The following is a 16,144-nucleotide window of genomic DNA, read 5'->3' as shown; positions in this document are numbered from 1 at the left end:
GTTATTTTGCAGAACTTTCTCATCTGTATACCTGGCCTTCCGCGTGGGGCCTGTAACAGATACTGGAGTCTGGGTGACATAGGTGTTCCAATCAAAAGCAGTGGCTACTGGAGTCTGGATGACATTCCAATCAGAAGCAGGGGCTATTGGAGTCTGGGTGACATAGGCATTCCAATCAAAAGCAGTGGCTACTCGAGTCTGGGTGTTGGAGCCATTCTGTGTATTGGGATGGGTTGGTGATGTGTTCTGCCACAAGTCTACTTAAGACATTGGGTAATTAGTGCAGCTGTGGCGCACAGCGAGGTGCATGGTTTTTGACCATGAAGCACGGCGTGTAATTATGGAGACTGACTTGAGTAAAGTTAATGTTATGTTAATAAATGGATTGGCATTTCTGACGTTAAGTTCAGACTTTTGAAAGTTTATTATTTAATTTAATTTAATTATTTAAGCCAAAAGGAAACAGCACACCCGAAACACGCCTGCAAAACGACTTGAATGTGTGCCAACAATTAGTCAAAAACCACCTCTGTATGAGGAAAAGACTGATTAAGTTGAAACGACACGGTTCTTGTGCTGTTCGTGCTCTACCACGGTGATCTGCTGAATGGAAATGCTGGCGCATCGGATACAGTAGGTCCATGGGAACAGCAGGCCTCACAATGGATAGTGAGGCGGCCAGGAAGCAGTGACGGACGGCAGAGATCGAGGTCTGTGACGGACGGCAGAGATCGAGATCGGTAACGGACGGTGGAGATTGAGATCGGTGACGGACGGCGGTGATCGGTAGTCGGAATACCTGTTGCAGCTGTAAGACCCACTGAAAATATTGTACATGCAGTTGATGCAAATTCTACACGACATATTCTGAAAAAGCAAAATGAAATATCCGAGCTGCTCATACAACAACACAGAGGAAGCCAACTGCCACCAAGACAAATGCCTGTTTTTGAGGGTGATCCACTGAAGTTCAAAATGTTCATGCAAGCTTTTAAGCACTGTGGAGGAGAAAGCTGCATCTAAAGGTGATTGCATGTATTTTTTAGAAAGGTACACCAGAGGGCGCCCACACAACCTTGTCCTAAGCTGTTTACATTTGAGTGCAGAGAGAGGCTTTGAAACCGCTAAAGCCCTCCTACAGGAACACTTCGGTAATGAAACCAAGATCACAGCAGCATATGGAAAACATTCTCAACTGGCCTGTGGTGAAGGCTAAAAGTGTTTCTTTACTACAGGACTATGCATTATTTTTACGTGGATGCAATAATGCAATGTCAGATTTAAGGGACATGAAAGAACTGGACATGCCTGCCAACAAAAAAATTGTTGTTTCGAAACTTCCTTTTAAATTGAGGGAAAAATTTAGAAATTCTGCATGTGATATTCATATGAGACACAACAGAAGACCAAATTTAATGACGCTGTACACTTTGTGGAATATCAAGTCAAAATCTTGTCTGATCCTATTTTTGGTGATATTCAAACTACTGAAAGAGTACATGAAAAAAGGGATGGGTATGGCAAGGTAGGCAGAGGGACAGCAACATCAGCATCAATTGTTTATTCTGTTTACAAAATCACAGTCTGGATGAATTTCAACGATTTGCCAAAAACAAACATCGTGAAAAGATCAACTTCTTAAAGAAAAAAGGAGTGTGATTTGGGTGTCTCAACACTGGGCATTATTATGATAAGCGTAATATCTGTGCAAAGAGCAAACAAAGCCATCCAACAGCTTTACACATTCACGTCAAACAATTGGACAAATCAATGAACCTAAACTAAACCAGCTGTAAACCATACGCTTGTGTCAACTCAGACATTAGGGAGCCAGACCAGGGCCGGTCGCAATGGAATGCTCTCCATCCTGCCAGTTCAGGTAAAAGCACAAAAAGGCAACAAGGTGATTCAGACCTATGCTTTTCTGGACAATGGCTCGACATCCACATTCTGCTCTGAAGCTCTTATGTGTAGGCTTAATGTCACTGGGACAAAGCCAAAAATATTTTTGTTAATGATGAGCCCAAAGACATCAGTGTCAACAAACATTGTGAATGGACTTGAAATAGCTAGCCTTAATGGTACAAGGTACTACAGTCTTCCAAATGTTTACACACAGAAAACGATGCCAGTGAATACAGCAAACATCATCAAACAAGAGGACCTTACACAGTGGCCTTACCTTGAGCACATTGAAATCCCTGAAATTGATACTAACGTGGCATTATTAATAGGGACTAATGCTTCAAAGTTTCTGGAACCATGAGAAATTGTGAATAGTCAAGGTGAGAGGGTCCTTTTGCTGTTAAAACCCTTTTAGGGTGAGTGGTAAATGGCTTCGGAAAGGATTGCAAAGACATGAACCTCACAAGTTCCTTAATAGGAGTGCTTCCACGATTCAGACAAGAACCAGTTGCCTTTATGTCTGATATAAAGTCTATGTTCTATCAAGTAAAAGTGGCTGAGGAAGACAAAGACTTTCTAAGGTTCCTGTGGTGGCCTAATGGAGATCTGTTCAAGCAAGTTGAAGAGTACAGAATGACTGTACATCTCTCTGGAGCAGTGTCGTCGCATAGTTGTGCATGTTTTGCTTTAAGGAAGACTGCAGACAATCGGAACAGTTTTTCGGACGAAGTGATTGATTTGTCGACTGTCTGAAAAGCTCACCTTCTGTGCAGAAAGTGGTACATATTGTACATGACCTGGTTGACCTTTGCCAGAAAGGAGGCTTTCACCTTACACAATGGATCAGTAACAGTGGCAAAGTCCTTCAAACAAAACTCAATTTGGACATAGATCAACTCCCAGTGGAAAGGGCACTCGGGCTGCATTGGTGTATGAGAAATGACAACTTTAACTTTAATTTGAACTGCAAAGAACGGATATAAACACGACGAGGGATTCTATCAGTCGTTAGTTCAGTGTATGATCCCTTGGGTTACCTTGCGCCAGTTCTTCTTCGAGCCAAGCACATTTTTGTGCAGTTGGCTGGAAGAGTTGTGCAGAAGGAACTATGGCTGGGATGAAGAAATTCCACAAGCCCTAAAACAACAATGGATAAATTGGTTGACTGACCTGAAAGGGATCTCAGAGTTCAGAGTAAGTAGATGCTTGAAACCAAACGACTTTGGAACACCAGTCCATGCTCAATCGCACCACTTTGCTGATGCCAGCGAAATGGCATGGTAACATGCAGTACCTGAGGTTACAGAACAAACCTGGTCAGGTACATGTTTCCTTTCTTCTTGGAAAGGCCAGAGTAGCACCTCTTAAACCCGTAACCATTCCTTTGTTTGGAACTCACTGCTGCTGTTTTAGCTGTTCGGGTGGACAAAATAGTAAAATCAGAGTTACAGCTTTCTTTACCAGGATTCTGTTTCTGGACTGATAGTAGTACAATTTTGAAGTACATCAGCAATGAAAACAAAGGATTCTGAACATTTGTGCCCAACAGAATACGTATCATTAGGGAAGCTTCAGACCCAGCACAGTGGTGGTATGTTCACACAAAACAAAATCCTGCAGATGACGCATCTAGAGGACTGACAGTCCACAAGCTTCTGAACAGCAAAACGTGGTTATCAGGTCCAGGTTGGGCTTTATGCCCAGCTGAACTACTTCCTGAACTTCAGCCAGCTCCTTGTTTCCTGTCTGCCATTATTGGCCAAATTGATTAATTCAGGTGTACCTGACCTCAGTAGTCATGGCAACAATAATCAGACACGCCTGAATTAATCAATTTGGCCAATAATGGCAGACAGGAAACAAGGAGCTGGCTGAAGTTCAGGAAGTAGTGCAGCTGGGCATAAAGCCAATTCCCGTGGAAAGCAAGAAAAACATGGATTAGGTATGAAGTAGAATCCACACTGGAAGAGGATGATCCAGAGGTCAAACTGGAGATCTCTACAAACACAATAACTATTCAAGAGGTTAATGCAACCAATCAACTCATCACATATTTCTCTGACTGGAAAAGGTTGAAGGTTGCAGTTGCATGGTTACTCAAGGTTAAGAAAACTCATTTGGAGTTGAGTCAAAGAAGAAAGCAACTTGTGATGGTTGAAATGGCTGATCTTTTGTTATGTTGACAAGAAAATGTTGGAAGCCAGAAATTCATCAGGACGAGACAGTATAAAATGTCAAAGGAAAAGATTTGACAAAGAGATTTGTGCACTAAGGACAGGAAAACCCGTAATAAAGTGTAGCCCTATCTACAAGCTGAATCCTGTTCTAGAAGATGGACTGTTAATCAATAAGAAGACCCATGAAGTCAAGCTAATTGACTTTGGGTGTGGTGACCCCCTCAAGAAATCAGCCTACAATATATTCACTGGTATGTATTTTCCCTATATATACTTATAATATACGTATCACCAAATGCAAATGGATATGGATGCTTAAAAAACAATTTGCTGTGGTAATGCAAATCTCTTTCCTCCAGGCACTGATCAATACTGTCCCCTGGAATATGAGGAGAAGGGCGAATACCATGGGAAGCCAGCGACTGTCTGGTCCCTTGGTGTACTACTTTTTGCATTGGTGTGCGGGGACTATGCTTTTTCGCTGCTATCAGTTGGATACAGTAGTGTCTTTTGCGGCTCGCGCATACAGACTCCAGTATGCACTGTGTCAGACTGGAGCACTAACGTCTCCCAGACTCCAGTACGCACAGCGTCTGACTGGAGCATTGATGCAGGCCTGACTCCAGCACGAACAGCATCAGAATACATCATCCAGACTCCAGCATGAACAGCGTCAGACTGGAGTGCTGACATCTCCCAGACTCCAGTCTGTGGCACCTCTTCTAACTGGAGCATCGATGCCACCCAGGCTCAAATACACACCACTTCTGATTGGAACGCCAATGTCACCCAGACTTCAGTACGCACTGCGTCAGACTGGAGCACATGCGTCTCCAAGACTCCAGCACGAACAGCGTCAGAATGGAGCACTAACGTCACACAGACTCCAGTACGCACAGCGTCAGACTGGAGCATTGATGCAGGCCTGACTCCAGCACGAACAGCATCAGGCTACATCATCCAGACTCCAGCACGAACAGCGTCAGACTGGAGTGCTGACATCTCCCAGACTCCAGTCTGTGGCACCCCTTCTGACTGGAGCATCGATGCCACCCAGGCTCAAATACACACCACTTCTGATTGGAATGGCAATGTCACCCAGAATCCAGTACGCACTGCGTCAAACTGAAGCACATGCGTCTCCCAGACTCCAGCACGAAGAGCGTCAGACTTGAGCACTAACGTCTCCCAGACTCCAATACGCACACGGACTGGACTGTTAATCAATAAGAAGACCCATGAAGTCAAGCTAATTGACTTTGGGTGTGGTGACCCCCTCAAGAAATCAGCCTACAATATATTCACTGGTATGTATTTTCCCTAAATATACTTATAATATACGTATCACCAAATGCAAATGGATATGGATGCTTAAAAAAAAATTGCTGTGGTAATGCAAATCTCTTTCCTCCAGGCACTGATCAATACTGTCCCCTGGAATATGAGGAGAAGGGCGAATACCATGGGAAGCCAGCGACTGTCTGGTCCCTTGGTGTACTACTTTTTGCATTGGTGTGCGGGGACTATGCTTTTTCGCTGCTATCAGTTGGATACAGTCGTGTCTTTTGCGGCTCGCGCAGTCGCGCACCGTCTTCACAAGGAAGCGCGCTTCAAACTATCGCCGTTGCAGAGACCTCTGAATTGTGTTGCTAATAACGTGCAATGTATAACTATCAGACCGGCCCTCGCGGCCTCGAAACACCACCAGCCCACCGGGAAAAGATCCGACTCTCCTGATTGCCACTCCGCTACTGACAAGCGGCCACTGTATCACGTGTGCTCGCGCATGCAGCCGTCTCGCGCTAGTGTTTGTCTCAGGACAGCTGCAGCTTCTTTGCTGCATGCGTGAGGAGAAACACAGACGTTCATAGGGAGAGACTGGAAGCGTGCGTGGCACACACCAACATGAAATACGTCTCTTACAAATCTGGGTCGTGGTCATTCATAAAAGTATCGATACTAATAAATTTAGGTATCGTGAGGTTTTTAATTTCCGAATATCACGATACTTTTGAAGTATCGGTGCACCGTGCAACACTAGACTCCAGTCCATCGCACCCCTTCTGACTGGAGCATCGATGCCACCCAGGCTCAAATACACACCACTTCTGATTGGAACGGCAATGTCACCCAGAATCCAGTACGCACTGTGTCAAACTGGAGCACAGGCGTCTCCCAGACTCCAGCACGAAGAGCGTCAGACTGGAGCACTAACGTCACACAGACTCCAGTACGCACAACGTCAGACTGGAGCATTGCTACAGGCCTGATTACAGCACGAACAGCATCAGGCTACATCATCCAGACTCCAGCACGAACAGCGTCAGACTGGAGTGCTGACATCTCCCAGACTCCAGTCTGTGGCACCCCTTCTGACTGGAGCATCGATGCCACCCAGGCTCAAATACACACCACTTCTGATTGGAATGGCAATGTCACCCAGAATCCAGTACGCACTGCGTCAAACTGGAGCACATGCGTCTCCCAGACTCCAGCACGAAGAGCGTCAGACTTGAGCACTAACGTCTCCCAGACTCCAATACGCACAGCGTCAGACTGGAGCATTGATGCAGGCCTGACTCCAGCACAAACAGCATCAGACTACATCATCCAGACTCCAGCGTGAACAGCGTCAGACTGGAGTGCTGACATCTCCCAGATTCCAGTCTGTGGCACCCCTTCTAACTGGAGCATCGATGCCACCCAGGCTCAAATACACACCACTTCTGATTGGAACGCCAATGTCACCCAGACTCCAGTGCGCACTGCGTCAGACTGGAGCACAGGCGTCTCCCAGACTCCAGCACGAATAGCGTCAGACTACATCATCCAGACTTCAGCATGAACAGCGTCAGACTGGAGTGCTGACATCTCCCAGACTCCAGTCTGTGGCACCCCTTCTGACTGGAGCATCGATGCCACCCAGGCTCAAATACACACCACTTCTGATTGGAATGGCAATGTCACCCAGAATCCAGTACGCACTGCGTCAAACTGGAGCACATGCGTCTCCCAGACTCCAGCACGAAGAGCGTCAGACTTGAGCACTAACGTCACACAGACTCCAATACGCACAGCGTCAGACTGGAGCATTGATGCAGGCCTGACTCCAGCACAAACAGCATCAGACTACATCATCCAGACTCCAGCGTGAACAGCGTCAGACTGGAGTGCTGACATCTCCCAGATTCCAGTCTGTGGCACCCCTTCTAACTGGAGCATTGATGCCACCCAGGCTCAAATACACACCACTTCTGATTGGAACGCCAATGTCACCCAGACTCCAGTGCGCACTGCGTCAGACTGGAGCACAGGCGTCTCCCAGACTCCAGCACGAAAAGCGTCAGACTACATCATCCAGACTTCAGCATGAACAGCGTCAGACTGGAGTGCTGACATCTCCCAGACTCCAGTCCATCGCACCCCTTCTGACTAGGGCACTAACGTCTCTCAGACTCCAGTACGCATCATGTCCGACTGGAGATGGAGTTCTGACATCTCCCAGATTCCAGTCTGTCGCACCACTTCAAATACAGGCTCAAATACACACCACTTTTGATTGGAACACCAATGTCACCCAGTGTTGGCGCACATTTAAGTCGTTTTGCAGGCGTGTTTCGGGTGTGCTGTTTCCTTGTGGCTTAAATAATTAAATAAAATAAAATAATAAACTTTCAAAAGTCTGAACTTAACTTCGGATATGCCAATCCATTTATTAACATAGCGAAAAATAAAACATTTATTCAACATTAACTTAACTCAAGTCAGTCTCCATAATTACACACCGTGCCTCACGGTCAAAAACCATGCACCTCGCTGTGCGCCACACCTGCACTAATTACCCAATGTCTTAAGTAGACTTGTGGCAGAACACAGCGCCAACCCATCCCAATACACAGAATGGCTCCAACACAACCGGGCCCTAATTGTTCATGGCACTACAAGACATAACAATTATAAACATATACATGTATGGAGACATAAATACAACAAAAACATCTTACAATAAAAACAACAAACAAATAAACGAACAAATAAACCCCTATTTGGTGTGTTTGTTCACTTTTACATTGACTGTTCTACCAATAAGCCTAATTTTGTCGCTGGTCTCTCAATTATGTTTGTAATGGTTTTGATTTGCACAGATCTATCTATGCCTGATTTGTCCGGAAAGGATTTAATAATTCCAATCATCCAAGAATTTCATGGTGCTGTAGCATCCGCAACCAAAACGATATCTCCAACTGTAAGATTACATTTTGTTTTATTCCACTTTTGTCTCTCCTGTAGAGTAACAAGACTCTCGTTAAAGGTGGACTCTTTTGTCCACCTTTTCCAGAATAAATCTGAAAGATACTGAGCCTTTTTCCATCTTCGTCTTACGTACTGGTCTTTTTGATAAAACAGGCATGGAGGCAAAATCGGTTTCCATTTCAAAGTAAGAAGATGGTTAGGTGTCAGGGCTTCTAAATCATTAGCATCCTCAGAAAATCTTGTAATTGGTCGGTCATTCAAGATTGTTTTGGCTTCGCAAAAGACTGTGACTAAGGTTTCATCAGATAAAGCCTGTAGATGTAAAACAGATACTAAGACCTTTCTGACCAGTCTGATCATGCTTTCCCAAGCACCACCATGATGTGAAGCTGTAGGTAGGTTGAACGTCCACTTGATGATGTCATGTATTAAAGCTTTCTCAATTGATTTGTTGTTTAACTCTGCAATTGCTCTTTTTAGCTCCTTCTCTGCTCCTGTGAAATTTGTGCCATTCTCTGAGCGAAAGTGTGCTACAGGTCCTCTTCGGCATATGAATCGACGAATAGCACTGATGCAAGAGTCTGTGCCTAATGAGTGTGCCACTACTAAATGAACTGCCCTGCTGGCCTTGCATGTAAAGATAACTCCATAACGTTTCACATAGGAATGTCCTTGTTTTACCTCAATGGGCCCAAAATAGTCCACTCCCACATTAGTAAATGGAGGTAAGTCTGGAGTAATCCTTTCTTTGGGAAGATCAGCCATTTTTTGATCACACAATTTTCTTTGTGACGTTAGCAAAAAGTAAAACTTGACAAGATTTTTCTTGCTGCAGCATTGGCATGAGTGACCCAGAACTTTGCTCTCAATTTGGAGAGGATGTAATTTCTCCCACCATGCCTTGTCTGTTCATGAACATTTTTAAGAATTAACATGGAGATGTACTGATCTTTACACAGGATGACTGGGTGTTTGCTCACTTCGGGCATTGTAGTCCTGGACAATCTTCCACCTACTCTTAACAGATTCTCCAGTTTGATATTGCGGTGTAAAACACCACGGAGGCAACACATGTATGCAGCTTGTGTTGCCTGCTGCATGACGACTAGGGTTGGGTATCGAGAATCGAGTATCGATTGGAACCGAGACTAACTTTTAATTTTTCCCGGAATCGTTCAAAAGTTAAAATTTCGATTCCTAGTTTCGATATTTACAGTCCGCCGAGCGGAAGAAGAAACCGCTGAACAACACAAACAAAGAAGCGTCTACCGGAAGTGTTGGCATAACCACGTGAGTTGAACATGAGTACCTTACGTCGGCGATCCAAAGTGTGGCTTCACTTTTCCAAAAACTAACGAAATCTCGGCAAAATGCAAAATTTGTGACAAACGGAATATTTTTACAGGAGTATTTCCTTCAGAAAGGATTATTTCCTTCAGAAAGGTCGTTGGTTAGCAAGGTTAGCTAAACTTTTTTGACCCTGCCTCTTAAAAGAATCGGAATTGAGAATCGTTAGGAACCGGAATCGAAACAAGGAATCGCAATCGGAATCAGAATCGTTCAAATTCAAACGATACCCAACCCTAATGACGACACAAGCTAAACCTTCATCAATGCTGCCTCAGTGGCTTTCCGCAAAACCAAACAGGTCCTCGCAGGGTGTGGGGCGCTCCAGCACCATAATATAATAGTCGTTCTGCCCCTGTCAATCCAGTAGCTGGATTATTTCCGGAACACTGGGGCCTCTGTTGGCAAGGCTCTGCAGTGCAACCTCTAGTGGGAGGGGCTTGGAATGGCATGGCTAGAGGAAATACAATTTTTTTATTTTGGTTAGAAGGATGTGGTTTCCCTAATTAGTCAGGTCATTTTCATAAACTCAAACTTCTATAACTTTTTTTCTGTTTCATTTTCTTAATTTATTTCACTTCTGCAAAAATCTGCCTAATGTCTTTAAAACAAAACCAATCATAGATATATTCAAAAGCATTCTTGAATTACAACTATTTGAGTTTGGAATGTGGATTTTCATGTCTATAAAAGGGAGGGGCGGGGGGCACTTAAAGGGTTAAATTGAAAAGACAACAGAGAAAAACAGAGGGCACAGCCTACTTACAATACTGATGTATTCTACATCCTCAGTCTTTGTGACAATTTTCACTGCCACCTAATAAACAAAACAATAAATTGAGATTTGTTGAAAAATGATTTACAATTAATAAATCTTCAGGTAATATTAATCAAATCCAGATGATCAATCTGCTAGCTAGATATTGTAAGTAAAAAAGGAACCTTAAAGTCATCCAGCAGTCGACTTCCCTCATAGACAGATCCAAAGGCCCCTTCATTCAGCTTGTCACCGATCACATAGTGGCAGGAATTGATGCCTTTTAAAAAGATTAGTTTTTCATGAAATATCATACACTGGTGCAATGTCCAGCAGGGTGATGCTTTACATCATCAGACAACTATTTTAAACAGCATATTTCCAAATTTTTGTTTAAATAATTAAGTGATAATAAAATTGATTGATCTAGTATAAAATATGTGTGTGTTTGTGTGTGTGCGTATTGTATTATTGTGGCAGTAAACTTACCCACAGTTTTCTTTTCAGAATTCTACAGTTGTCTAATCAGAGGTGAAACAAGACCCTCTGTGGGACTAACTAGTGTTTGGCCAACACCGATGCTCCAGTTTGACGCAGTGCCTACGGAAGTCTGGGTGACATTGGCGTTCCAATCAGTGGTGTGTATTTGAGCCTGGGTGGCATCGATGCTCCAGTCAGAAGGGGTGCGACGGACTGGAGTCTGGGAGATGTCAGCACTCCAGTCTGACACTGTTCGTGCTGGAGTCTGGATGATGTAGTCTGACGCTGTTTGTGCTGGAGTCACAGTGCGTACTGGAGTCTGTGTGACGTTAGTGCTCCAGTCTCACGCTGTTCGTCCTGGAGTTTGGGAGACGCCTGTGCTCCAGTTTGATGCAGTGTGTACAGGAGTCTTGGTGAAGTCAATGCTACAGTCTGACGTGGTGCATGCTGGAGTCAGGTAAGCATCAAAGCTCCAGTCAGACGTGGTGCGAACTAGAGTCTGGGCGACATCATCACAGCAGTTCGATGCGGTGACGATCAGGCCGGCATCGATGCTCCAGTTAGACACGGTTTGACAGACTTGAGTCTGGGCGATATCAGCACTCCCAGTTTGATGCAGTGTCTACTGAAGTCTGAGAGACATTGTAGTGCATACTAGAGATTGGAAGACATCAGTATCAGGGTGAACAGCAAGGTGTTCTTCCGCTGCTTGAAGGATTTCAGGATCACTGGTTGAAGGTTCCTGATGATTTTGATTCTCTACACTACAGATGACTTGCTGTAGAAAACGCTGAACTAAAGAGAGGAAAGATGTTAAAATCAAATAACATGAATTATTAATTGCATAGTCAGCATATAATTAGTTAATTATTATTTTATTTTTTGGAGCCTTTTAGATTCTCAAGTGTCACAAACCCACCGGTGGGCCCAAATCCATTACATTTTTAAAACAGTAATATACTATACTAAACCTAAACCAATCTTGACAAACTATATATCATTTGAAAACTTACAATCTCTAGTTTCCAGATTTAGTTATTGATTTTCAAAGTAAATTACAGAGGAGTGGTAATATATCATATCAGTTTGCAATAAGAATATTTTCATACTCCTAAGGCATGTTTAGACCTTTATTTTTAAATAGTGATGAACATGAAAATTCATGAAATAAAGGTAGAAACCTCAGTTTGTTTTCATGCGAAAAGTTTAAAATATAGCATCCATTCAATTATTTAAGAAAAAAAGGTCTGAATGTTTTTTTTTAAGTAAAGAAAAAAAATAGATTCATAATTTGTGTGGCAGCAAGCTAACGCACATACTTGTTATTTTAATGTGTTTCTTAGAGGTTGAATTCATATCAAAATAAAGTGGGTGCAATTTTCGGTCACGTGGCGGATGGTATTTTGTGTGATATTTAGCGTAGAGGCTGGGTGTTTTTCAGATAATGTTTTACTATTTAAACTATGTCACAAAATCTTTTTTGAGAGATGGACAACATGTGCTGTTCGAGGTTGAACATAGGCCTATAACTGTACTAAACTAATTTAGTGGCAAATTTTTTATCCAACAATCTTGGGTTAAAGATTTTAAGTCTACCGTTAAGCAACATATTCAGAACATGAATGACACACAGTAAACATTTCATAGTATATATAATATAACATATAACGTTAGGCTATATATATTTCTCACGTCTCTGTGGCAAGAAAACACTGAGTTATTTACTCTTCGAAACACCAACTTTTGAATGGGTTTCGCCAGCCTGTAACATTATGTTGAGCATTGCTATGAGACTGATAAACAAACAAACCGAAATTCATAATTTCTAACAAAATAAATAACTAATTGCATAATAATAAGTTGTCATGTCTTTTTTTCATGACTTTCTAACGTTATTAGGGCAGTTAATACAATTACTTACCATCAGGAATTCTTCCAGTTGGTACTTCTGCGTCTTGAGCCTTTTCCTCACACCGAGTTGAGCTGGTCTTCCTGCTGTATTTTTGTCCAGCTCTCCAACAACAGGTCCATCTCCACAACCTGAACCTCTTTTTCTTTTTAGAGGTGTCCTCCTTAAGCCCCGTTCACACTACACGCGACCAAGCGACGCGATCGTGCGGGCGACTTTCCGGCGACAGCGACCGTTGGGCGTGTCCAGCGACGCGACAGTGTTGAGAAATGTTTAACTTTATGCAAATGAAGGGCGATTTTCGCGAGCGACAACCAATAGGAGTGAAGTCAGTGAAGCGCGTCACACTTTTCAGTGCTGAGTCTGACCGAGGCAAGTTGAACAAGAAGCTAATTTTAGCATCTCCGTGTAGCACACAGTGGTGTTCATCGTACTGACTCCGTGACTGAATGGTTTCAGGGAACCCAGATAGACTGGTATTTGCCCGTTTGCTGCAGTTAAATTGCCGCGATGGCAGTGAGCACTCACTGTTTCTCGTTCATGTTTAATATTATGCATTTTATGTACTGATTCCATTTATATTTAGACTTTTCCTTGCAAAATATTTGTTTGCAGCGGCAATAAAACGTATTTGTTGTCTAACATAGACTTCCGTGAATGTCACTCACAAACATTAACGTTACTAGGCAACCAGTAGTGGGGAACGCCCTCCAGCGCAGCCACAAGCGACCTGTGACGACAAAATCGCGTGTAGTGTGAACGGGGCTTTCGTTTTCTTCATTCCCCCATTCACGTTCTCTTCTCCAACCATCACCAACTGAATGTGGGTGGGCTTCCACCAAACTGGTGAAAGATTTCGGCGGTGAACCATGGAAATGCACATTTCCAAAGTCTTTTCCTCTTTGCAACGAGAGCTACGTTGACCCATCGCTATCGCAATTTAGCTGCAGATTTAGTCTCAAGACAAGTCTCACCTTCAAGCTTCGTGAAGTCACAATTAAGAATAACTGTCGTAGGCCCATATATGGTCGCGCTCGGAGAACGTAATGCTGCGCATGTGAGCACACAAAGTAACCATTTATTTCCAACTATGAAAGTTACCCCCAAATTTTCTCACTTTCAAGAAGATGTTAAGATTTATATCAGAACTTTATCTACCTCTTGTAACCAAAAGGCTACTAAAACTTTGAATGTATGCTCATTTTTTGATGTGTTTGTATAAAAAGAGATAGTATGTGTGTGTATATATATATATATATATATATATATATATATATATATATATATATATATATTATTTTGTGTTTAAGTTATTATTATTTTATTTATTTATATTTTTTTGTCTTTCTCGTTAAATTCCAATGTAATGTAATATGTATCAATCCTTGAACCTCTGGCTCTTGTTTGTGGTTTTCAAAACCTTTCACTGTTTTCACTGTAAGTAAATGTTTAATAAAAAAAAAAAAAAAAAAAAAAAAAAAAGATCACCCAGAAAAAAAAAGTAACCATTTATTTCCTTCTCTGATCGATTAATAAACGCATTGTCATTTATATGTCATTTATTATTTGTTTTCAAGTCGAATACAGACAGAAATACACATATTTTACGTTTCACACCGTAAATATAACAATGGAATGCACTGCAGGTGTAATGCATCTGATGATTGTTATCAAAGTACCTACTTCATGTCATGATGCTTACACTAGATAAGTTTTTGTAGTATTTATTTATTTATTTATTTATCTTTATTCATTAGTTGTTTAACAATAGTGCAAACATGCACCTATCTGGATATCATTTCCAACAATGTATATTTTGAACAGGTTCATTTTTGCACAAGCAGAATAAAAAGGGAAAGAAGAAAGAGAGAAAAAAGTAAAAATAATAATAAAACAAAACAGCAAACAGATAGGCTATTAATCATCATTGTACATGAAAGATCTCATAATATTTCTTCAGAAAAGAAAAACATTTTCTATTATCAGATACATTTTTCTAATATATTTGATTAAATATCATTAATCATAAATATCATTTTCATAAGAAATCTTTGCTTGTGAAAGTAAAATTTTGCCACAAGTATGAAGTTAACCGTAGATTCTAATTTGTTTGGACATTCAAAAAAAAAAAAAAAAATTATATCGTTGATGCAAAGACATTTTAACTTTAGAAAAAACTACAAGATCCCAAATCATTTACAGAAATGTATGAAACTACAATAAAACAATAAAAAATAAAAATAAACAAAAATGACAGACGTCTTCAATTTCAGTATTACAGAAGGAACATAAATCAGCTAAATCACAGTATCTGGATAACAGTGCATTTACAAGGGTAGGCCTATATATTATGCAGAATTTTAAAATGCATTTTATTGGGTATGCAATATTTACTGTAAATGGTAGTAACCATGTTTTCTCCATTGAATGTTATCAATTATAGAACTCCAAAAGAATTTCCCTTTTGGAGTAAATACATTTCTAGAGTGAGGGAGTTGACGAATGCATTTTATTACAATCTTTGCTTAAAATCGAAATTGTAGCTCGTGTGTGTATCAGTATCAGTGATCTCATAGGTACAGCCCACTCAAGTCACGTGACATACCTTTCTCAACCCCGCACCTATGTTGACTCACGTGTCTGCCATTGTCACGATGTATGGAGTCTGTAAACATGTAATGCGCTTTTACTGGTTATAGACGAGTATTGATTTCATTTGATTTGCGCACCCGTTGATAAACATCCGTCATTGATTTCTATGTAACGTTAGGAGTCCGAGCTTTTGTCCTCCAACCTGTGCTGACTTGTCCTGGACATGGACGTGGTGGATGAGAGTCCGCCTGTTAAGGGTCTCATAAGTAAAGTTCTTGAAGATCAGAGGAGCAGCAGAACTGATCCTCTTTTACTGAGGAATGACTCTCAGTTTAGGAAGAACCTGGAAGCTGTAAGTGTATTTTAAAACTGACTTTTATACACTGTACTAGTGCCAGAGCATTAACGTGTAAAATTTGTTTAAAGACTGTTTTGCATATTGCTTACAATAGTGACTTTGAGAGCAGCTGAAACTAATTCATTGCATTGGTCAGGCTGTAATATGAGATTGGTTGAAGGGAAACCTGTTGGGTGGGATTTTAAACCTTAAATATAAAGTGAATGATTGTAAGGTATGGTTAAAGCAAGAAAACATTAAAACTATGTATAACTATAATAATTTAATATTATAATGTTGAGTACACTGTGACTCAAAGATGACCAATACATTTTTGTTTTGTTTTTGTGTACATGTATGTATAATTGTCTATATATATATATATA

At 41.5% G+C, this 16,144-nt stretch overlaps 1 protein-coding gene, 1 long non-coding RNA gene and 1 pseudogene across 3 annotated transcripts in view; 2 read left to right on the top strand and 1 right to left on the bottom strand.

The window, feature by feature from the left end:
- The first annotated feature begins 3,767 nt into the window (after positions 1–3,767).
- On the top strand, positions 3,768–5,611 carry LOC148976983 (uncharacterized). Its single transcript, XR_016145709.1, has 3 exons — positions 3,768–4,333; positions 4,442–5,389; positions 5,497–5,611. It is a non-coding gene; the product is annotated as an uncharacterized LOC148976983 (long non-coding RNA).
- A 1,850-nt stretch (positions 5,612–7,461) lies between these two features.
- LOC148976982 (uncharacterized) lies at positions 7,462–13,757 on the bottom strand (annotated as a pseudogene).
- Positions 13,758–15,439: 1,682 nt separating this feature from the next.
- Positions 15,440–16,144, top strand: part of rapgef5b (Rap guanine nucleotide exchange factor (GEF) 5b) — a 65,428-nt gene continuing 64,723 nt past the window's right edge. Inside the window, exon 1 of one of the 2 annotated variants that reach the window (XM_039674867.2) lies at positions 15,440–15,773. In XM_039674867.2, coding sequence (XP_039530801.2) covers positions 15,645–15,773 — 129 coding nt within the window. In that variant the 5' untranslated portion in view covers positions 15,440–15,644. The remainder of the gene's footprint in view (positions 15,774–16,144) is intronic. The other variant, XM_039674868.2, reaches the window with a different exon arrangement.

Source organism: Pimephales promelas, chromosome 12 (assembly GCF_988280905.1).
Source record: "Pimephales promelas chromosome 12, fPimPro1.hap1.1, whole genome shotgun sequence".
NCBI lineage: Eukaryota > Metazoa > Chordata > Actinopteri > Cypriniformes > Leuciscidae > Pimephales > Pimephales promelas.
This window is presented reverse-complemented; position numbering and strand designations above follow the sequence as displayed.